Raw genomic sequence first — 23,921 nt, 5'->3', positions numbered from 1 at the left:
CGCCTCCCAGTTGAGGAGCTCCTCTCCCCGGCTGCCGCGCTTTGACAAGCGTGGGCAAAACATGCACACACACACACACGCACGCACGACGACACGTGGCACTGAAACATGCCTGGACGCGCTTGGCGGGAGGCGTTGCGGCCGCGATGAACGAAGCCGCGGCGTCCGTTGCATCCGCGCCGGCTATACCGCGCGTCGTAGGTAGGCGAGACGTAACAGACCGCCCCGCCGGGAGAAGGAGATCCCGATGGTCAGGGGACTGCATCCGCTGTCCAGAGGGATGTCGCTCGATGATGCTCGTAATCGAAACCGATCGTCCCTCGACGTTGCTTGAGCGCAGCGCACAGAGAAGGCCTCGTTCTCGGGTTCAGGATCACATAGTACACTGTAAAGTCACTTCGGGAGAGTTGCCATTTTTGTGCTCGTTCCCAGCAAGCGTTAGAACTACGCCGAAACGCAACCGCTCAGTCAGCAAGCACGAGACAACCCTCACTAAGCTCTGCCAGGCTCTTTCCCCTTTTATACTACTGCCTAGTTCCTTACAGTAGTCAAGCAGCACTCAGAACGCGTCCACAAATTGGAAAATTGCACTAGAAAGCACATAATCACTTTGAAACACTAAACAAAAGCAATATGTTAAAAATCCTGCCTCAGGAAGAAAACATCAGTAACCAACAACTTTGAGGCGGATTCCTACGTTAGGGGCTTCGACTTAAGCCATCGGCGTTACCGTTGAGACTCCCCTTTTTGTAACGCACCTCAAAGGAATATTGTTGCAAAGCGAGGCTCCAGCGCAGGAGGCGGCCATTTTTGGGAGATATGGTCTGCAGCCATTGGAGAGGGCAGTGATCCGTCTCAATGATAAACCTCGAGCCGGCTAGGTAGCATGACAATTTCTGAACGGCCCACACGAGACACGCACACTCTTTCTCGGTGGCGCTGTACGCCTGCTCACGACAGGTCAGCTTACGACTAGCATACAGGACGGGGTGTTCCACTTCTCCATTGTCCCTTTGGCACAGTACAACGCCCATGCCTCGCTCACTAGCATCGCACTGAACAACGAACCCTTTGGTATAGTCTGGCGATCATAGCACAGGCTGGCTTGTTAGGGCGCTCTTTAGGGCGCTAAAAGCTCTCTCCTTTGTCTCGCTCCAGACGACTGTTTGGGGCTCTGTTTTTCTTAGAGCATCCGTCAGGGGAGCCGCGATATCGGAGTACCTGGGGATGTACCTCTGATAGTAGCCGGCGACACCCAAGAACGACCGAATATCGGTCTTCGTGCGCGGTTGCGGGAAGTTTCGCACAGCGGCCACCTTTATTTCAGAGGGGCGGCGACGACCCTGTCCAATCACGTGACCGAGGTAGACAACCTCGGCCTGTGCTAATTGGCACTTGGGAGCCTTGACTGTCAAGCCCGCTTCGCGCAGGCGGGTTAGCACTGCCCGCAAGTGTGCCATATGCTCAGACCAGGATGCGGAGAATATCGCTACGTCGTCTAAATACGGTAAAGCAAATTCTTCCTGTCCCCGCAACACTTTGTCCATGAGGCTTGAAAAGCAGTATGGCGCGTTCTTCAAACCAAAACTCAAAACTTTAGGACGGAATGTTCCCATTGGTGAAATGAACGCTGCATACCTACTAGCCTCCTCTGTAAGTGGAACCTGCCAATAACCCCTGACAAGATCTAGGGTGGAAATAAACTGAGCGCTACTAACTTTCTCAAGGCGCTCCTCGATGTTAGGGATCGGATAAATTTGATCCTTAGTGATAGAATTAAGCCTGCGGTAGTCGACGCAAGGACGAGGTTCCTTGCCCGGTACCTCAACTAAAATCAAAGGGGAGGTATAATCACTCTCACCCGCCTCAATAACACCGAGCTGTAGCATTTTCTTTACCTCAGCCTCCATAATATCGCGCTGGCGGGGTGACACCCGGTACGCCTTGGATCGTACTGGCTCTGGCGAGGTAAGTTCTATATCATGAGTAAGGACAGAAGTCCTACCAGGCCTCTCAGAGAACTGACCTTGAAACTCTTGTAAGAGTTGGTGTAGTTCGGTTCTCTGCTCAGCTGACAGCGGTGCTTTAATGATTAAGTCACTAATGACCTGATCAGTGTCTTCCCTGTTCGTCACTGAGCCTAGTCCCGGAAGCTCGACCGGAAGCTCTTCGGGAACGTTTACCATCATACACACCACTGCTTCCCGTTGTCTATAGGGTTTGAGCAGATTACAGTGGTAAACTTGCTGTGCTTTCCGTTTTCCTGGCAGACTCACCACGTAGTTAACATCCGACAGTTTTTGAACAATCCGTGCTGGGCCCTCCCACTGCACGTCGAGTTTGTTTTTTAGCGATGTGCGCAATATCATCACCTCATCGCCCACCTCAAAACGACGGGCCCTGGCTGTCCGATCATAATAAACCTTGGCCCTCTGCTGGGCCTTTGCCATTGCTTCACCTGACAACTCCTGTGCCCTTCTTAAGCGTTCGAGGAGACTAAGCACGTACTCGACCACGACTGGGTCGTCGCCCCTGCCTTCCCACGAGTCTCGAAGCATGCGAAGCGGAGACCGCAGCGAGCGACCGTACACCAGCTCAGCTGGCGAAAACCCCGTAGCCGCATGCGGCGCGGTCCTTAATGCAAACATCACCCCAGGCAGACACAGCTCCCAATCACTTTGTTGCTCAAAACACAATGCTCTCAACACGCGCTTCATGACGGAGTGGAGCTTCTCAACGGAATTCGACTGTGGGTGGTACACTGAGCTGTGTAACAGCTTTACCCCACACCTTTCGAGAAAGGCTGTCGTCAAAGCGCTGGTAAACACTGTGCCCTGATCTGACTGGATTTCCGCAGGAAAACCAACTCGCGCAAATATGGACAGTAGTGCATTGACTATCTCAACTGAGCTGAGATCTTTAAGCGGCACTGCTTCAGGGAACTTTGTCGCTGGGCAGATCACAGTCAAAATGTGTCTGTACCCCGTGGCTGTTACCGGCAGAGGTCCCACTGTATCAATAACGAGCCGTCTAAAAGGCTCCGTAATGATAGGTACCAACTTCAACGGCGCCCTCGATTTGTCCCCTGGTTTGCCAACCCGCTGACAGGTGTCACATGTCCTCACAAAGGTTTCTACGTCACGAAAACACCCTGGCCAATAGTACTCTTGCAAGAGACGGTCCTTAGTCTTCTTAACTCCTAGGTGTCCGGACCACGAACCGCCATGCGACAAGCGCAACAGATCCTGACGGTAGCACTGAGGCACGATCAGCTGATCGAACTCGACTCCTCTGCGGTCTAGATACTTCCGGTACAGGACCCCACCTCTTTCCACAAAACGAACATTTTTCTTGGCGATACCTTCTTTGACATTGCAGCGCATGTTTTCTAGGCTGCCATCCTTTTTTTGCTCTGCTATCAAAGCCGACCGGCTGACTTTTAGCAACCTATTAAGTCCATCGGACGTAGGCGCGATGAGCAAATCTGTAGATAGCTCTTCTAATTTTCCCGTGTCGGGCATTTCCTCTCCAGTACCTGGTGCCTTCAGCGCTACAGGCTCAATTTTATTCAGTTCGGACGTGCTCTGAATATCAGCTTGCTGCGCCTCCGACCCTTTCTCATTGCTCGACAACGTCGGCCCCGCAACTACCGCCTTTGCAGCGAGCTCCCGAACTCTCGATCTGGTTAAGGCCTGAACGCTAGCCTCACCAAACAAAAGACCCTTCTCGCGCAGGAGGTGATCGGACCGGTTCGAAAATAGGTACGGGTACTGGGGGGGCAGCATAGATGACACTGCTGCCTCCGTCTCAATTGCTCCGAAAGGTCCTTCAATGAGCACTTTTGCTACGGGCAGACACACGCTGTGAGCTTCCACGGCTTGCTTGATCCATGCGCACTCGCCCGTGAACATATCGGGTTCTACGTAAGAGGGGTGAACTACATCCATTGTAGCTGCGGAATCACGAAGCACTCGGCACTCTTTCCCGTTCACGAGGAAGTCTCGCATGTAAGGCTCGAGAAGCTTCATGTTCTCGTCAGTGCTGCATAATGACAAAAACACGACTTTTGTTTTTGTTTCTGGACACTGCGCCGAAAAGTGACCCGGCTTCTGGCACGTATAACACACGCGCGCTTGCCTCGCCTCGAACCGCTTTCTGCGTTCGGCTTCGGCTGCCGCCGTCTCCTTACGTTCGGTCGGACTGCTTTCACTCGCATCCGCACTACGCGTGTCCCCCCTTGCTCTCATGGGTGTGAACTTCGGCCTCTCAGACTTGGAGCCAAATTCACCCTTTTGACCGTCCTTAGCTCCGCGAGCCCGACGCGTCACAAACTCCTCGGCTAGCTCGGCGGCTTTAGCCACTGTACTAACGTCTGGCCTATCCAAGACCCAGTACCGCACGTTCTCAGGTAACCGACTATAAAACTGTTCTAGCCCGAAACACTGCAGAATTTTCTCGTGGTCACCAAACGCTTTCTCTTCTTTGAGCCACTCCTGCATGTTTGACATAAGCCTGTAGGCAAACTCTGTATATGACTCATTTCTGCCTTTTTCATTTTCCCGAAACTTCCGACGGAACGCCTCCGCTGACAGCCTGTACTTTTTTAGCAGACTTGATTTCACTTGGTCGAAATCCTCTGCCTCCTCTCTCTTCAAGCGAGCGACTACGTCGGCCGCCTCGCCGGGTAACAAAGTGAGCAAGCGCTGTGGCCACGTTTCCCGAGAGAACCCCTGCTTCTCGCACGTTCGCTCAAAGTTAACCAGGAACAAACCAATGTCCTCTCCAAGCTTAAACGGCCGCATCAGGTCAGTCATTTTGAACGATACCCGTTCTCCTGCACCGTGTGCCTGACTTCCATTACGAGCGCGTTCCATCTCTACCTCGAGACGCTTCATTTCCAAAGCGCGCTCTTCTTTCTCTTTTTGCTCTTTACGTTCGCGCTCCTCTTTCTCTTTTTGTTCTTTACGTTCGCGCTCCTCTTTCTCTTTTTGTTCCCTCTCCTCAATGGTCTCAAGGCATTCCGACAGCTCGTCATCCTCAGCCTCCAACTCAAGAATCGCCCTTAGCAGTTCTGGTTTTCTGAGTTTGTCTGAGACATCAAGACCCAACTCTCTTGCAAGCTCCAGCAATTTCGGTTTGCGCAACGACTTCAAATCCATGGCTGCTCCGAATGCTGCTTTCTCTACTGCCTACTATTGTCTTGCCGCAAACTAACCCGGCAGCAACGACAACCACAATTACCAGCTCTGTTTCTGACACTAACAAAAGCCTGGCAAAACTCAGAAGAAGAAAGTCCCGCACTCACCAAACCTCGCAGCCACGAATTCAGCGCAGTCGTTCCGCTGCAGGCAACCAGTCATCACACAGGGCTCGTTGCACTGCTCCCGGATGGTCGTTGTGCTGCTCAGCATACAGTTGACCGCATATCTTCGCTGCTGGCCTCCGTTGTCGGGATCTCACCGCTGGCAACCAGTTGTTGCATTTGGGTTGCAAGCCCCAAGGGTAGCGTTGGCCTGGCGGCCTGGGGCAAAGCTGGAAACATTCGAAGGTCCCGGCAAAGGATGAGTCGACTGGCAACAGAACAACTTGTTTATTCTGGCATCGCAAAAGAGCAGCCGGTCAGGGCGACCACGTTACTCGAAGGAAGGAATCGAAGTCTCTCGTTGGCGTCCGGGGCAGCTCGCTTTATACCCACGGAGTCGAGGGCAAGAGGGAACGGCTTGGGAAGAGTCATCCGATACGGCGACGCTTGAACATGTTCAGGCGTGACGGGCGCGTCCGCCAGGCCGGCGCCGGTCAGACCTCCTCGCCTCCCAGTTGAGGAGCTCCTCTCCCCGGCTGCCGCGCTTTGACAAGCGTGGGCAAAACATGCACACACACACACACGCACGCACGACGACACGTGGCACTGAAACATGCCTGGACGCACTTGGCGGGAGGCGTTGCGGCCGCGATGAACGAAGCCGCGGCGTCCGTTGCATCCGCGCCGGCTATACCGCGCGTCGTAGGTAGGCGAGACGTAACAGTGACTTCCCCTTTCGAATCTCACACTAATTTCACTTTTTTATCCTTCCGAATAACCTTTCTTTTGTCTCCTATTCCTTATTCCTTCTCGGAAATTCACATATTGCCGAAACACCGCACCCGCCGCGGTGGCTCAGTGGTTAGGGCGCTCGACTGCTGATCCGGAGTTGCCGGGTTCGAACCTGACCGCGGCGGCTGCGTTTTTATGGAGGAAAAACGCTAAGGCGCCCGTGTGCTGTGCGATGTCAGTGCACGTTAAATATCCCCAGGGGGTCGAAATTATGCCGGAGCCCTCCACTACGGCACCTATTCCTTTCTTCTTTCACTCCCTCCTTTATTCCTTCCCTTACGGCGCGGTTCAGGTGTCCAACGATATAATGAGACAGATACTGCGCCATTTCCTTTCCCCCCCAAAAAACAATTATTTTTATTATTAAACACCGCGTCACGAGGCGAACGCACCAGCATAGCGGTGTTAGAGCGGTAAAGTATTTATTTAATTTTTAATTGGTTTTCAGAGAAAGGAAATGGCGCAGTATCTGTCTCATATATCGTTGGACACCTGAACCGCGCCGTAAGGGAAGGGTAAAGGAGGGAGTGAAAGAGGAAAGGAAGAGAGAGGTGCCGTAGTGGAGGGCTCCGGAATAATTTCGATTACCTGGGGACCTTTAACGTGCACTGACATCGCACAGCACACGGGCGCCTTAGCGTTTTTCCTCCATAAAAACGCAGCCGCCGTGGTCGGGTTCGAACCCGGGAACTCCGGATCAGTAGTCGAGCGCCCTAACCACTGAGCCACCGCGGCGGGGCGCGGTAAAGTATGCAAAAAAACTGTAATGACGTTTAATGGGGCACACTGTTGTTCGCTTCTGTTGAAAACGAAAATGAAAATTGGTTTTTGGAGAAAGGAAAGAGCGCAGTATCTGCCTCACATCTCGGCGGACACCTGAACCGCGCCGTAAGGAAAGGGATAAAAGGAGGAGTGAAAGAAGAAAGGAAGAAAGAGGTGCCGCAGTGGAAGGCTCCGGAATAATTTCGACCACCTGGTGATCTTTAACGTGCACTGACAGCGCACAGCACACGGGCGCCTTAGCGTTTCGCCTCCATCGAAACGCGGCCGCCGCTGTCGGGTTCGAACCCGGGAACTCCGGATCAGTAGTTAGTGTGCGATTTTTTTTGTAAGTTTGTAATCATTCTCTTTTTTCTTTCTCGTATGGGATCAGCTAATTTGGCGGCCTGTCTTGCAGACGACCAGGCACTACACGTTATCTTTCCTTTAGCTATTTTGCAGAGACACATCGTTCACCTTAAACGGCTTCGCAGAATGCTCGCTCGGGCTTCGCGAGTAAAAAACGTCGAGGATGCTGGCGCACCATTGATTAGTTCAGTTTTGAAGGAAATCAACTGACTGACTTAAAGCAGCTTGTCTCAGACTGGCTGACGAAATGGTATCCAGAATTCTGTTTAGGCGTATGAGTACTTAGGCGGTATTTTTTACCGCGGGGGGTGGGGGTGGGGGGCGGAAAAAGATTTCCCTGCGGGGAAATTTGAGCGGAGAGCCATGGTGCTCTTGACAGAGCGAGCGGTTCACGCTGCCCACTCTAGGCCAGTTGTTTTGACCCGTGTGATTTTAATAGTTGGCACAGCGTTTGAAGACGTAATCTAGCCCTTTACCCGTGTGATTTTAATAGTTGGCACAGTGTTTGAAGACGTAATCTAGCCCTTTCTTTACCCGTGTGATTTTAATAGCTGGCACAGTGTTCGAAGACGTAATCTAGCCCTTTCTTTCAAAATGCAGCGGGTTCACCGAGTCATCGGAGAATTCCCAGGATTTCGAAACCATTACCATCGCCACTTGGAGTAAAGTGGGGGAAACGGGGGAGAGTCTTGACCTGCCAGAAACATCAACATCATCATCCTTAATTATTAGCTGCAGGTATTCCTATTCTCCCGCACAATAATTGCCTTCGGTTGCTGGGTAGTGTACAAAATTTATTCATTATTCTGGTAACTTTTAATTTGATAGCGGTATATCAGACTTCTCCGGGCTCATAAGGATACACTGTTATCATCATCATCATCGCCATCATCTCGAGAGTCAAAGGAATGTGTCGTTGCATGTTCTTTGCAGTATGTCATTCATGAGAAGTGGCGCGTTTACCTGCTGGACAATCCGAATGTCATTAATGTGGACCGTGTTGTGGGCACTCTTTGTAATGCATCATGCGCGCATGTGTAGTAATGTGGGATCCACATGGATCTTGAAATGGGGTGGAAGGGGGGTGGATGGGGGCCTGGTATGATGAGAAATTACATCTTTGCACGTGAGTAGGTGTGATGTCATATTACAGCATCGTCACGTGAGTAGGTTTGATGGCACATTACATCGTTGTCGCGTGACCTGGCATGACGTCACACTCCCATGATAGCATCACTAATTATACCAAGGTATTAGCATTACCTCATTATATTAATCAGCACTAGTTAATTACGTGACGTCATCATCTTCGTCGCGTGACTCGTCGGCTCGTGACGTCGCATGGCGCCGTTTCTTGCGGACACTTTTTTGCGGATATGACCTTGAAAGTGAGCCATCTAATGCTTTCTCATTAATAAAAGAAGCCGCTCGCTTCTACACAGACATAATACAACGTGCCTCTGTTGGTGTACTACAGTCGTAGCTTGTTAAGTGATTTCGAAGGCAACATACCGAGGTCTGAAAAGAGCGTTCTCGTTATGCCGGCTAGAAATAGAAAATCGAAATATACTGATATGCGTCTGCATAACCGTCGCATTGGAAAGTACATCGACGACCAGTTTCTTTATATTCGGTAACTGTTCTCAAGCCTGAATAGAGTATCGTGAATACCTCCCTCCTCTTTCAAATTTCTGGTAGATGGTGTAGAAGGGCTGTGTTTGTCAATTGCCGGTTCGTGCGTGAATGAGCGAGAGGCTTCCAATACGAACAAGTATACACGAAGCAAGTTGCCAAATATTTACTCATATAAAGTAGTCACCGACGTACTGGTGGTAACCGCGTATGGGACACCCCTGCCCGCAGGCCATATACTCTCTGAGGTTCATCCCAGATTATAAGCTTCTCCTATTGCGTGCACATGAATAGTGTCTGTACACACCTTATCAAATAATTGCATCATCATTTTGGCTTTCCTGTCTCACAGGATTCTCAGAATTGTTTTTAACTGAAAAACTTCTTGATCGCTTTTTTTTGTTTTTCATCTGTTTTCTGAGGTCGAGCAGCCGACCTCAACCTCACAATTTGAGGTTGAGGTGAGATTGAGCGAAGTCAGCAGTGGCCTCAGAAAAAGTGAGGTGAAGGCGTCTAAGGAAACCTCAACCTCAACTGATGACGTTGAGTGAGGTCGGCAAATTCTTTTTGAGGTTGAGGTGAGGTCCAGATTTTTGTGGTCAAACCCCCACCTATGATGCCGAGTCAGCGATGTGGGAAGATAGCCTCATTATTTTGCACGCCACGAGAGCCTTTATTTTGCTCTCCGACAGCACGCCTCCAACTGCATCCAAGGAATGTGCTGTAGCCAGAAAAAAAAATAAACCAGATTCATTTGCTCCTGAAATGGAGTGTGTACACACTTGGCTTTCCTTTCTCTTTTCCTCACGAACCTCCCTCGCACTTCCCTGCTTACGTCAGCGAGCACGGGGTTTATTTGCATAACAAGGGTGAGTAAGCGCGTGCGCGCACTCAGAGTACAAAGAACACGACGGTCAGACGCAGTTACTCATCCGCTCTGCAATAGAGGCCGCAACAACCGTCACTGCAACCCGACCACACAGCTCACGGCCAGCGCAGTCAACGCACGTGCATACATAAACAGCACCGGAAGCTGCGAGTAAAGTGCGGTCGTTGCAAGATGACGCTCGTCTCCTTTGGCTACAACGTAGAATAATAAACACCGACACCTTATCATTCTTCCTTGCATGCCAGGTGCGGGGACCAAGTACAGATCACGCGCAAGCCACGAATGATCCTATTTCTCTACAGCTAACCAATCCCCCTTCCCCCTTTTCTCATAACGGACGCAGTTAATTTCGAATACATTAGCAGTATTATCTGCTGCTGGTATTGTCGATTTTAAACTCTTATTAATGCAAAGCCTGTGACCTGAACAGTGCTGCTGACTTCAAATGGCGAGTAATGGTTTCAAAGGAGGCATTTCTTAGCCATCTATTTGTATGTTGAACGCTTACGCTTGTCATGTACGCATTATAGTTCCGTATGTCGTTGATTTCAACACGCCATTCACCGTTTATCAAAAAAAAAAAACTAGTCAACGTACCTGTGACTGAAAACTGCTTCGCCACCTTGTCTTGGAACAGGATATGGTTGCAGACGTCATGTGTGAAACGCTCTCCGTCGAAAGTCTTGACAGATCGGCCATCCACTATGCACACCGCAGCTGCAATCAGTCACGCAAAAGGACAGAGTTGAGCGAATGCGCTAGTCATAGACAGTCAGGTTGTCTCAGTCATTATAATCTCGACGCACGCTTACCATTGGAGAGCAGCCTGCAGTCGTCCCCATCGCCATTGAAAGGAACTGCGCGAAAATACCAGGAGGAACTATGATGTCAATCAACGGCAATTGACTTGTATTACGTTGCAGCGTTTTGATGGTTTTTTTTTTTGTACAGTGTCAGCTGTTGTTGATGTTGTGCGGAGATGGCGTAGTTCGCGCGAAGTGACGTCATCACGTGATCATCGCTGTTGACGTCATCACCTGTCACATGACCCATGAATCACCTACGTGACTAATTGTTCCCATTAATGGGCTAAGTAACTCATTAACTGTCATTGAGCCAGTTGATTCATTTAACTTTTTACGCATGAGCATGACTCCTTTACACGTGGTTCCCGTGATCACTATACACAACATGACCCTCTTCATAGCTGACGCTAGTACGCGCGTCCCATTATGTCATCACTGCCTCAATTTTCTTTTCCCCTTAGCGTCAACCGATGCTTACCACACTTGTACTCCGGACACCGAAGGTCTTTCATCAGCTTAGCCTCCTGTCCATCAGGGCATTTAGGCTTAGTGGGCTCCGGACAAGGCGATATGGCTGGAGGGCGTTCTTCGTCGCCTGAAAGCGGTTAAAGAACAAGCGCTCAGTCAAACTAGTTTTTTAGTAGTTTTTTTTATAGAATTGCTGAACTGTCCACTCAACTTAGTACGCAAGATTCGATTCTGAATTGGCGCCAAATTAGTGTTCTTTGTTCAGAACGGTCAACCGATCAGACGGTAGTTATGGCGGTGTAGAATAACGAGTCACTCTGTGTGGGAAGAGGCCATAAGTCTAGAACACGTCAGCATAGTGTATGAGAATGTACCCTTACCCGTACGGCATCGGGTCATTCCAAACAGCTTAATTACACCTTTGTATGACTGCGCATAAATTTTGTGGTGAATTACCCTTGTTCGAATCAACTGAAATGTCCTTTTTTTAGTTACTTCTCAAAAGTTGTTTGCGAGCTTCCAGCTGTCGCTTTTGCGTCAACGGGAGTAAGCCAACAAAAATCTCCAGCAGCTCTCACTTTGCCACATTTACAGAAACTGTACTCCTCCTTTAACTCTTGTCAGCATTCTCAGTGTATCTTGTCAATGAATATCAACCATGGTTCCGAGAACTGACCAACGCTATCACATCATTTCGTATCACACTATCATCGCTGTCGTACTTATCGGCGCTAGATACCCAAGCGTCCTTAACGTGATGCACATCTTTTCCTCATGCTTAAAAATGTGTCGTGTTAACCCGAAATTTCTAGAGACGCCTAAGTACGAGCAGAATCCTGAATTAGTACGTGGGTCCACTCTATTGCGCTTATGGGCACAGTTAAAAATGCATGCATTCTACACGAGTGTTTACCACACAGTTTTATCGAATCGCATATGTACGATTTTAAGTACGATCGCACAAATAACACAACGTAGTCAAGGGTTCGACAGAGTCCTGTCTGGTGAGGGGGAAACATAGTGGATGAATAAAACGTACACTCATTAATTAAAACCCATTTTTGGCGAGTGCACGTTTTATTCATCCACAAATAACACAAACGCCCTAATCACGCGTCCAGCCTTCCGAGTTCTTTTTCTGTTTTGTTACTGAATTTCTTTCTGTGATAAACACCACTATCTCGTCCGAACGAACGACGACCTTGTTAAGTCGACAGTATCTTCACTCGACCGCACACGTGAATCACTGGAGGCAGCAAAATATCGAGGCGCGTACGTGGCTCGCAGCCTTGCTCGTCGTCCGGGCAGTCCCTGACGCCGTTGCACCACTTGAATTCGTCAATGCACTCGTTGGTGGTCGGACACAGGCGCTGGCCGGTGGGACAGTAGGCGCACTTGCACTGGCACTTGTCGTCGAAGTACGAACGCTGGCTCTGCATACCAGAGAATAGGGGAGATCTCGTTACGAGCCGAACGGAAACAGGAAGCAGCGTTTCAGGCAGCTTGGTCTGAGAATTTAAAATAATGTTGAAACTGTCTTCCTCGCGGTAGGCAATGTGTGGAGACTCCACGCTGCGCAAGCCGCCGCGGTGGCTCAGTGGTTATGGCGCTCGGCTGCTGACCCGAAAGGCGCGGCTTCGATCACGGCCGTGGCGGTCGAGTTTCGATGGAGGTGAAATTCTAGAGGCCCATGTACTGTGCGATGTCACTGAACGTTAAAAAACCCCAGGCGGTCGAAATATCCGGAGCCCTTCACTACGGCGTCCCTCATAGCCTCAGTCGCTTCGGGACGTTAAACCCCATAAACCATCCACGCTGTGTAAGGACCTTCGCTCGGTTCGGCTCATCATGTGTTCACGGTATAGTTGAAGTTGAAATCAATATATACCGTATTTACTCCCATAATGAAAGCACTCCCTACTTTGGGCGTCAAAAAGTACTATTTCTTTTTCCCTCGCGTAATGGACACACCCCTTTCTTTTGGCGCGCGGTCTGCTGATAACGGCGATGAATGTTATCAGGCGCCCTGTTTTCAACGCCTGAACAGCCACTCATTAACAAAGCGCCACCTCTCGAATGTTAAATCTATAGTATATTTCACCCTACAGAAGGAACAGCCGATAAAAATGTCACGCGAGGAATCTGAGAACCAGTAGTAACCACGCCTGGTCAAAAGAGGTACCTGCCATATTAAGGGTTCTATCAACTTGTGCTTGGACTTTGCGCCAAATGCTATGAGTTATGCGGATAATTCCGGCCACCGGGGGCTCTTTAACTTGCACTCACATCGCACGGTACACGGGCCTCTAGCATTTCTCCTCCATCGAAATGTGACCGCCGCGGCCGGGTTTCAAACCCGCGTCTTTCGGGTCAGCAGCCGAGCGCCATAACCACTGAGCCACAGCGGTGGTTGCTATAGGGTCACCTGTAATTGTAATCCCTGTGGGCAGAATTGTGCGCCGCTATGCGAGTTTTACGTGCGGGTTTATGATATAAGTTGGTGACTACTCTCTCGCGCACAAAATCCTGAAAGGGGCGTTTTTATTTATTTCGAAGGACAGTCGTATCAGATGAATAATTTATTACACCCGACTACTTTTTATTCCGCTTTTACCGCTTCAAATCTTTTTCCCGAATATTTTACCGTGCGTAATGAACGCACCTCTCCAAATTTTCAGATACCTTTGGGGAAAAAAAGTGCGTTCATTATGTGAGTAAATACTCTAGTCATAATCACAAAATAAAAATTAAGTCGATGGTTTGACGGCATATGGTTTGGTCAAGCATCGTATCTGATGAAGTTCACTGGTCGCTGACCACGGTCAATAAATAAATGACGTTTTCGGAAGCTATACGGCTCCTTTGTTCACAACCCCGAAAAATCATCTTTTTTGACCTTGGTTAGCGACCAATGAACTTCATCAGACAAAATACAGCAACGTGCTAACTTTTCCTTTCCTTAGTTAACAAAGATCGAGTCGAGACAACGCACTGTAAGTGTTTCCTCTGACAAAGATAATTGCTGAACATTGCCGTTCCTTATCGCTTAATCAGTAGCACATAAAACAAATCGTATCTTCTGCGACAGCCGCGGGCACCATAACAAGCAAGAAAACATCGAGCAAACTTCGGGTGAACCTTACGCTCACAGTCCAGCTTTAGGCATGTCCCGTCCGTTACCTACCTGCTCGTAATTAAGCGATGTTTTATTTTTTAGAACGTCTCGTGTTAATTACATGGAGTCATGCATTTCAACTTCAGAAACGCGTTCGATTTCCTCAAAATGCGTAATACGTATGGCAACCCGGAATGATGGGCTAGACAGCATCCGACGGATGCTCGGCGTACAATACGAGAGGCTCGCGACGCGCCAACAGAGTGAATGCCTCGCCTTAATCGGGAAGGGCTCAGTAAGCTTGCACATGTCCGACATTCTTGGACAAAAATTTTGAATATTGGAAAACTCTACGGCACTAGTTTGGAAGTATTGAAGATAATGGTCCGTTCTCCCGACATGTTGCAAAATTTTTCTTTTGTTATGTTTCCATCGCTCGCATCGAACAGTTAAGACTTCCATATAAAACTAATGGGGAACACTTTAGATGACAGCAAAAACGTTAATAGCAAAAAAAATGCGAGCCAGCCGAAGGGATATCTGCGGATATATGATTGCTATAGTGAAATGTTACTATATATGAAAAAATTGCGTTAGTAAACTATTTCCCTCTCGAAAATGTTTTGTCCAGAATTGTTGGGTATGACGTGACACGTCTACTCGATAGAAAAATTTGACGAACAAAGCCGCAACAGGTGTGGAATACCCCTGCATAAACGCCTTCGAATGCATTCAGGTGAGGTAAGGAACGAAAAAAAGGCGTGAAAGGATTAAGGAAACAAAACGGTATTACCGAAGCTGCCGACACGTAGAGAAGAGTGCCTCCTCCGAAAACCCACAGGGCGAAGAGGGCGTGCAGTAGTTTCGTCCCCATGGCTGTCTCTTCTCGAAGCCGGAAAGACAGCGCACTCGACGCGCGGCTACACACACGGCTCAACGCGCGAGGACTGGCATTTCGAGCGGCGTACGTTTTCGTACGCAGCAATCTCGTCGGCGGAACAAGCTAGCCTAGCGCGGCGGCCCGCCGCTTGAGCGGAGATAGCGCTGACAGCGGCGAGCGTCCCCCCCTCCTTGAGATACGAGGAATCCACGCGAGATATGGATAGGGGTCGGAAGGCGAGGGCGCGGCGTTGAGGAGTGCCCTCGCAAGCTCTGCGTCGTACACAGACTCACAATACGTTGATGTCATTCAGCTGAGACGGAATACGCGTTACTCCGGCGCTTGCAGCCAATCTTTTCCGCCTTGTCCTCCTTTATTGTGATATTGAGGAAGAAATGCCCTTAAGTGCCCTGCCTGGACGCTTCTATCAGGGCGAAGACGGAAAAGTGGCTGCAGTTGGAGGAACTTACTCTTCTCATATAAGAATGTTAAACTGAAGCTCGAATGTGCTAAACTCCGTTTCATATATCATGTGCAACGCTCTCAAAGCTAGCGCTCTTTCTGGCGCTGCCTACATCTTCGATTAAAAAAAAATTGTGTTCCTTGTGATGAACTGATTTGCCAGCAGGCTTATTACATGACAGATTTGTCATGAGCTTGATTAAATGCACTCTTGAAGCTTACGGCACGCTCTCGCTTACTGGTGCCTTACACCACTCGGCCACAAAGTTCGCACCCGGCCGCGGCGGCCGCATTTCGATGGCGGCGAAACGCTAAGGCGCTCGTGTGCTGTGCGATGTCAGCGTTCGCTAAATATCTCCAGGTGGTCCAAATTACTGCCAAGCCCTCCACGGTACCGCACCATCTTTCCATTTTCGCTCCCACCGTCCTCCCCTACCTCGCGGCGCGGTTGAAGTGTCCACTGTAAAGTTGAAAAGCAAGAGAGCGCCTTCTCTTTCTGATCTGCCGGATCAGCCAGACGTTGTCGAAGAGATGATGTCGCATGTACTGGCTATCCCAGCTCAATTTAACTAAGAGTTTAAAAAGGCTGAGTGGCCCACGCGAGTGAAAACACCGGAGTGCTGCTAAGAGTCGCATAGCCTGTCAGCATTGTTTTTTTTTCGTTTATTTCTGAACATTTATTTCGTAAAAGCTGATTAGTTAACTTTTAAATTATTGGTATCAAGAATAAAGCGTCAGTGCGGAAGTTTTAGATCGCTTTGAAAAGCAATCGACTGAAATGTTTGCACCAAACTACCATTTACATAGCTTTTTTTTTTCACCAGCCTTAAGGGAAAGCCCCCCAAATACAAAGGCTACCACGTGACGTCGGTGCTACTTCAGTGCCCCAAGACGTGTCTCAAAGAACATAACTTGCTTTTCTTCTGAGCGTTGTCCCCGACGGACCTGTACGTGCGCGCTATACATTTTTCGCTCCTAGCACCCCAGCAGCAGCGTCGGCGGCGTGATTGCGGCGCGCGTCGGGTTTCTTTGCTTGTCGTCTGTTGTAGTTACCAGTAATGGACCCGGACCTCGAGGCGCGACTGCTCGCTCTTACGACCGCGACGGGCATCGAGCCCTATGCGTTCACGCCGTACCGGCTGAACGACAGTAGCGACTCGGCGAGCCACTGCGAGTGGCTCCGGAACTCCCGACAGAAGGAGGCGGCAGAGGAAAATTGAAACCATATGCGCGAAGGCCATGCCCTGTCCCGCGCTTGCCCGAGAGGGTAGCGCGGCGGCACGAGCGTACGATTTTCACGGCTACCGGAAGTGTGCCCGTGACGTCGTGGCTGCCGTGGCTCCAGCGAATGACAGCGTGTGGTGGCCTGGCGACGTCATGGGCACAGTGACGTCTTTTTTCACGATCTTAGTTTCAAAATGGGTCACTGCGAGCACACCAATTGGCCCGCGAAATTTAAAAAAAAAAACACGTTTTTAAAAGTTCATAATAAATTGCCGGCTCAGTTCCGAAGACTCATACTTGATGTCAATGCTCCTTAGCATCATTTCTAAGCATTGAAAACATTTACAAGCGACATTTTATTCATTGCATAGTCCCTTTAAAACCTCGACTACTTTTAGCTGAGACGCCTGAAATATAGGATCAAGTGCAACGTGCTTCACGCATGAACATTAATTGCAACTGATAGACTCAGCAAGCTGCTTCATACTTTCTGTTCGCGGCCGTGGTCACGAAACATGAAATTAATTATTAAATATTATTATTATTAATTGGTTTTTAGTTAAAGGAAATTGCGCAGTATCTGTCTCATATATTGCTGGCCACCTGAACCGCGCCGTAAGGGAAGGGATAAAGGAGGGAGTGAAAGAAGAAAGGAAGAAAGAGGTGCCGTAGTGGAGGGCTCCGGAATAATTTCAACCACCTGGGGATCTTTAACGTTAAAACACCGAGGAAAGGGATCATCTCAAATGTAAGCTGGGGAATTAAATAGTTCTCTTAAGACATCCATCGTCTATGTCAAAAAGTGAAATGCTGCAGCGTTTGAATCATGGACTGGTCGCCAACTGGAAGTAAATGAGAGAGAAATGCAAAATGCGAGTCTTACCTTCGGGCAGCTGCACTGACTCTTCCTGCACTTGGAATGGCCGTTGAGTGTGCACATGCAGATGTCGCATGTCGATGTCACAATTGCTTTGTTCACCTGGAACGAGACAGTGCAAAATGCTTAGAAACGCCTGCAAAGGTCACAAGCAGATGCATGATTTTTATTTTGAAACTAAGCGCTTAAAGGAACTGTCGCGGCGCCACTTGCATGCTCTGTGCTGAAATAAGCTTTATCTCAAGAGTTTGAGCGTCACGTGAAAGCACGTGAGCTCATTTCAGCCAGTATCTGCCCTCTTGCAACAGCTTGACCGCGTTGCACCCAGCCCTGTTCGGCAGCCCTGCCTTCGTCTGGCCTAACTGCCTGATTTTGTCATAACTTTCTTTTTTATTGCGAGAAACAAACTGCTGCTTCAACTTCTAAGCACTTCGGAAAACTAAAAGAATCGCACTTTCTCTCAATTCCGACCTCAGAAAATTATGTTCTACCGCCGAAATGGGGAACAAAGATAATAGATAATTAGAAGAAGGTTATTAATCTGCGCTCTCTCCTGCAAGCTTACTTGGAACAACTGGCCGTCTTGGAAGCACGAGCAGTGGGACGGAGGCAGGCACTGCGCACCGTCGCACATCAGTCCGTCTTCACAGAGGGGGCAGAAGGCTCGAAGATGGTGCGGCAGTTCAGGACACATCCGGACGGTCACTGTTCCCGTTTCTGCACCCCCCCCCCCCCAAAAAAAAAACAAGGCGGTAATGAAGTAAACATGTTATGATATGAAAGCAGGAGTCGCTTCGCCGACCGAGCCTTTTGGATTAAATTCGCTCACCCGGAGCATTGGTTGTGGGTGTGGGGGGCGTCGTTCCTGGCGGAATATTATCGGCGGTTGCTAGAAAACATAACGAGATAGAGAAGAAATGTTAACATGAAACGAGTGGCTGGCTTCGTAACGGAGACTATTCAGTTCAAAAGGTCGCCACGAAAATCTGCCTAGACATACTTTGCATACTTGCCAGCGCGCTGTTGTCGAACTACTGGGGAAAGAACTCTATTTCTGTTTATGTGCTTGGACATTCAGTGATAGTAAAAGAATCAGTAACGTAACGCAAAGGAGAGAACACTGCTGATGAGGCATGAAAAGAAAGAAAGGAGGAAAGAGAGAGAGAGAGAAAGAGAAAAGAAAGGAAGAAAGAAGGAAAGAAAGAAAGAAAAAGAAAGTTCACCTCTGATCATAGTTTACAGCACATGGTTAAGTGATATACAGCAAGAGATCCCGAAGTAGAATAGCTTATAGATTTAATAACAAAATGGGCTTTTATTCCTCTTTCTATCCACCTTGTACGGCATTGTAGCAGTGTAAATGGTACTTAACAGATGAAGTGTAGATCTGAAAAATGACCACAAGGGGTTCCAAGCAGACGTTTCCTTTCTGCACCCACTCTTGAAGAAATACATACAAATAAACGCGTGTATTTCGGTGTCCGCCAGCTAAGCGGGCACCGAATACAGCTGTAGCAACGCGGGGTCCGAAGCGAGCGTGACTCGCAAACATTCTTGAGGAACTTCGATATCGGGAAACTGGGAGGTGCATGCAGCCGTTTAGATCAGTCCTGATGGTCTCTCACCTTCTACGCAGCCGAGCACGTCGAAGCGCAGGGCGATCAGTTCGTTCCATTCGGTCGGCTCGATGCGCACGAAGCGTGCTCTCACGGGTGTGTCGAAGAGTTGCCTCGTCACTCCGCTCGACTCGTGGTTGCCCATAAAGTCCTTGTTGGAGCAGAACGCGGAGAAAAAAATCACTTCGTTACAGCGTGCTGCTGGCTTCAAATGCGTCGGGAAAAAGGTAAACAAGAATATACGGCACCTGCTGTGACAAAGATAGCCACACAATATAGGCCTTGGGAAGAACAAGGATGAAAATCCATACTGGTGGCCGATAGAAAAAAAAAAGAGGGGTGGGGGCAAGGTTTCCGTGCTTTTCTTCGATAGGAAGCTCGAACATGCTTGATTACAATCTTGCAAAGTCCGACTGACATAGAAAACGAGGTTTGCTAGCATACCGAACATATCCTTCGCGGCTCACTTGTTCCTCGCCGAAGATTTAGTCTTCACCGGCGTGCTTTTCATTGTATGTGACTGTAGCAACTGCCACTTCACTGCCGATGTCTGTCAGTGCTCGTTGGCATCACAGGGGCATGCAAGGCGCATGCATAGCCTATTGGAGGTCGAAAGCCAAAATTCGCAAAGAATTTTTTTTAAACGCTAATGCGTTCCCATTGATGCGTTCGATAAGCGCAGTAGTTAAAATATATAACGTCATCCTCGAGTCCACAGCCTCCAAGGACCTCTTGTCACATATTGTGACCTCTCCTTCTTCTTTTATCAATAAGGCCATCTTGGGCGCACGTAGGTCAACCAATCAAATGCGCCGAGTAGTCACGTGATCAAGGACGTGCCCGTCGCGCACCGCGAACTTTTCGCCTTTTCCTTATCCTCCTACTACTTCACTCTCTTTGTGCCCTCCTCCTCTGACTTTTCCTCTTCATCCTCTTACACGTAACGACGACGCAAGGAAATCCAGAGAACGGGCTCTTAACGGAAACTGGGATTTCCTTTTGCCAGGAAAAATAGCTAAGTGGGGCAAGGTAAGAAGCGAACTATGTCTATAAAGGACCAGTCAGCGTACCTGGACTCTTCGTTGGGAGCTTTCCACGTAGGCGTACTGCGTGCCGTCGACGCTGACCAGGACTCGGTAACGCGTCACCCACTGATGAGTGCGCTCGCGTCCTTGCAAGGCAATGCCGAACACGCTGCGCACTCTGCCGAGGTCCACCTCGATGAACTCCCCAACTCCCTGGCGACGAGGAATCCAAGCACCGACTACGGAAGAAGAAAGTGAGCTGTGAACAAAAACCCGGCTGGGACACGACTGCTACCCCGCCGCGGTGGCTCAGTGGTTAGGGCGCTCGACTACTGATCCGGAGTTCCCGGTTTCGAACCCGACCGCGGCGGCTGCGTTTTTATGGAGGAAAAACGCTAAGGCGCCCGTGTGCTGTGCGATGTCAGTGCACGTTAAAGATCCCCAGGTGGTCGAAATTATCCCGGAGCCCTCCACTACGACACCTCTTTCTTCCTTTCTTCTTTCACTCCTTCCTTTCCCCCTTCCCTTACGGTGCGGTTCAGGTGTCCAACGATATATGAGACAGATACTGCGCCATTGCCTTTCCCTAAAAAACCAATTATTTTTATTACTCGACTGCTAACTGCGAACATTGTACCTGCTTCGTAAGTTCGTGTTTTTGGCAATTAGACGAAAATTGATTTCGCTAAACATTTTCTCTTCCCTTTTGCTAAGCACTCGAGGCGTGATGAAGCATCAAACACCACAGATCCTTACCATTGTTCTGAGCTCCCCCTTCTATTGTGAGGTATGCATAAAATCAGTAAAACTTTTATTAGCGACCAGTGGCATTCGGCTGAATTGAAGAGATCATGATGTAGTAACGTCGACTGGACAATGCCATTGTGCAGTAAAAAACGGCCAGGCACAAAGTGGACCGCTATTTGCTGCATATACAGCCTGCGCCAGGGAAAGGCACCATATCACCCGTCGTCACCTGATGTCCGCATGATAGATTTGGGGTCCATGATCTGTTCATTGACAGCATTAAAGCGCGAAATTTGCTAGCATTTTATTGTGCTAACAGTATTGTAAACTGTACGAGCTGATAACGGCAAGGAACAGCAGTACCAAAGGCACGACGAACGCAGGAAAGAAAGCAGCATTTTCCCCGTTCTCATTCGCTTTACCTTTGGTGATGGTGCTTCCACTGCGTTACCTTCACGTTTCGCTGCCAGCGTCTAAGCGTACGTGAGGGCTCAAAACGCCCCTGCTGCACACACTAAAAGCAGGTCAGTATATTCGTGAAGTCTCAGTCAGTCTCAAATAAGGTCCTGGTGAGAGCGACGTATACTCTAGTCAACAAATAGCGCAACTTTGGAGGCGAGCAATGCGGACTTACGGGATGTCGACGATGTGGTGGATCCGAGGCGCGAGTGGGCGGGTGACGAACCGGGACTAGCGCTGCTCGACGCCTTGTAGCTGCTGTCCGGCAGCGGCGAGGGGCCGTTCACCAGGTACACGAATCGGGTGCACCGGTCTGCGAAGCGACACCACAGGCACTTGAGCACAGGTGGCTCGTCACACTTACGAAGAACTCGATATATGTTTGTACTATCGGACACTCGTGCAAACGCGATGTATTCCTAGCATAAAGGAGCTTTGCAGCCATATCGCTAACACTCGCTTAAACGCATGGTGTACACACAGATGCCGTTCAATACAGAGAGAATGCATTGCGTCAGCCATGGATTAGGGCAAGACCTGTGGAAGTGAATATGGAGATAAGGGAAGGCAGAACAAAAATGCAGAAACACACATTCAAACCACCAATCACTATGCCCTATTGCTATAGAGCATCCCATCAGCATACTTAAATATATCGCTCCTGTTAACGCTGTATTCCTTTCCCTTGAACGGCATGCCAAAAGAGACGCTTGGGGATTTCCGGAACAATGACAGCATACCTGGACTCCATTGCACTGTAGTTTGGTCGTATATTATATCTGTCTGTGTCGTGACAGCACCTGCGAAAAAAAAAAGAAACTCACATATAAAAGGCGGCTTTGATGCACTAATTCCCGTCCTTACACACTCGGAATCTAGCATCCGCTCTCTTGATACTTGCGACGGACGCAAAGAGCGCGTACATATTGTACGCATCCATAAAACGATTAAATACAGGTATTTCTGAGCGAAATGCTCCGAAATGGAGCACACCTGGCAAAGGCGTCGTTCCAGCGACTCCAGTCGTTCCAGTCGTTGCCGGTGCGGGAGTGGGCTCCCAGTTCTTGTAGCAGTCGCAGTGGAAACGAACCATGTAGTCTGGACACGGCTCCTCGTCTGACGTCGGATCGTTCCTACAAGTGAGCCCTCTCTGGATGTCGCACTGGATACGGTCTGTGGCGTTGAAAATCACGTTCCTCCATACTGGTTCGCACCGGACGTCGGTTCGGTAGCGTTCGTCGCACAGGGGCAGACCACTGCGCACAATGTCACCGACTGACTCGACGTCACCGTGCTCGTCCGGCTTGCGGGTATTGAACCACATGGACCAGCCGGGAATGCAGATGCCTCCTCCTTCCACCGTCACGTTCTCGACAACCACGGGAATCACTGCAGGACACAAAGCGTCTAAATGAAACCATGGCTCAGGACTACAGTCATTGCGCAACGAGCTCTCAGGATGAACAAAATTGTTTCACATGTTAGCCTTTGAATGTGAAAATATGATCCTAGAAGTTATACGCACTCAAAGCTTGCCGATAAGGTGTAGATAGCCTGAATAATACAATGGTCACTAGTGAGACATGTGATTGCGAAGTGAGAGTTATGCAGGATATGCCAGATCGCACAGAAAAGTGTTTCTGTCCACGTGGTAGTGAGGAGCGTACGCTAATTAGAAAAGCTTCGAAATGACCTCTCAAAATTGCGCGCAACTTGTGCGAGCAAAGATATATCTTGTGGCATTCTACTTTGAAAACAGACACGGTGAGTCTAAATATGTTCTCCTTAATAACGGATATTTTAATGTGCTTCAAAATTCTTCAAACTTTCTGCCCCCCCCCCCCCCCCCTTATTTTGTTTCGTCCGGAATAATGAAAGCTTTTCCCTAGACAAAGTTAGGCCCTGCACAGACGTTGATAGTAAGCGTGCGATTGATGAGATCAGTTATTGAAGAACATTAGAACTATAGCGCTTCGTTCTCTTCCAAAGTATGGTTTGTGCCGCTAATAAATTCCACTCCAGAGGCACTTACTAAGGACAGATGGGTATCACTTTGAACAAAATAAAAAGAAAATGCATCAGTGGGTAATGTGCAGCATACATAAAAAGAAACAATCATGGAGTGGTAAGCTGTCACGCACGAAGTGCTGCCCCGATTTTCCAACTAACCTGTGGTTGGTATGGAAACCTGGGGCAGTCCGGTGGGTAGTGGCCTGCAGTCCGGTTGCACGGCGCACACAATATGGTTGTCTTGACAAATGCAGCGCTCACAGCCTCTGTCTATAACCTGGTTAGCCTGTTGTTCAGAAAAGCATAAATGAATAAGTGATGTTTGAAAGCAAGTCACCACAAGAAACTTGGAAAAAATAATGGGGGTACCTGCACCGGCCTACTAGCTTTGACATGTTCAACGCGAAACGTCGAGACGTTCAACGCCCTATCGCTGAACAGGGCGATCAGAAACCGTCCTAAGCCTACTTCACGCCAGTGTTTCAACCC

At 49.2% G+C, this 23,921-nt stretch overlaps 1 protein-coding gene across 1 annotated transcript in view; it reads right to left on the bottom strand.

The window, feature by feature from the left end:
• The window catches only part of LOC144125529 (hemocytin-like), a 95,968-nt gene that overhangs the window by 25,643 nt on the left and 46,404 nt on the right, over positions 1 to 23,921 (bottom strand). Inside the window, exons 42-54 of the mRNA XM_077659012.1 lie at positions 23,592 to 23,718; positions 22,416 to 22,811; positions 22,163 to 22,222; positions 21,598 to 21,735; positions 20,262 to 20,455; positions 19,201 to 19,342; positions 18,405 to 18,464; positions 18,141 to 18,292; positions 17,582 to 17,677; positions 12,294 to 12,450; positions 11,028 to 11,144; positions 10,556 to 10,600; positions 10,341 to 10,460 (exon numbers count right to left, since the gene is read on the bottom strand). Of these exons, the coding sequence (XP_077515138.1) occupies positions 10,341 to 10,460; positions 10,556 to 10,600; positions 11,028 to 11,144; positions 12,294 to 12,450; positions 17,582 to 17,677; positions 18,141 to 18,292; positions 18,405 to 18,464; positions 19,201 to 19,342; positions 20,262 to 20,455; positions 21,598 to 21,735; positions 22,163 to 22,222; positions 22,416 to 22,811; positions 23,592 to 23,718 (1,804 nt within the window). The remainder of the gene's footprint in view (positions 1 to 10,340; positions 10,461 to 10,555; positions 10,601 to 11,027; positions 11,145 to 12,293; positions 12,451 to 17,581; positions 17,678 to 18,140; positions 18,293 to 18,404; positions 18,465 to 19,200; positions 19,343 to 20,261; positions 20,456 to 21,597; positions 21,736 to 22,162; positions 22,223 to 22,415; positions 22,812 to 23,591; positions 23,719 to 23,921) is intronic.

The sequence above is a fragment of the Amblyomma americanum genome, chromosome 3 (assembly GCF_052857255.1).
Source record: "Amblyomma americanum isolate KBUSLIRL-KWMA chromosome 3, ASM5285725v1, whole genome shotgun sequence".
Lineage (NCBI taxonomy): Eukaryota > Metazoa > Arthropoda > Arachnida > Ixodida > Ixodidae > Amblyomma > Amblyomma americanum.
This window is presented reverse-complemented; position numbering and strand designations above follow the sequence as displayed.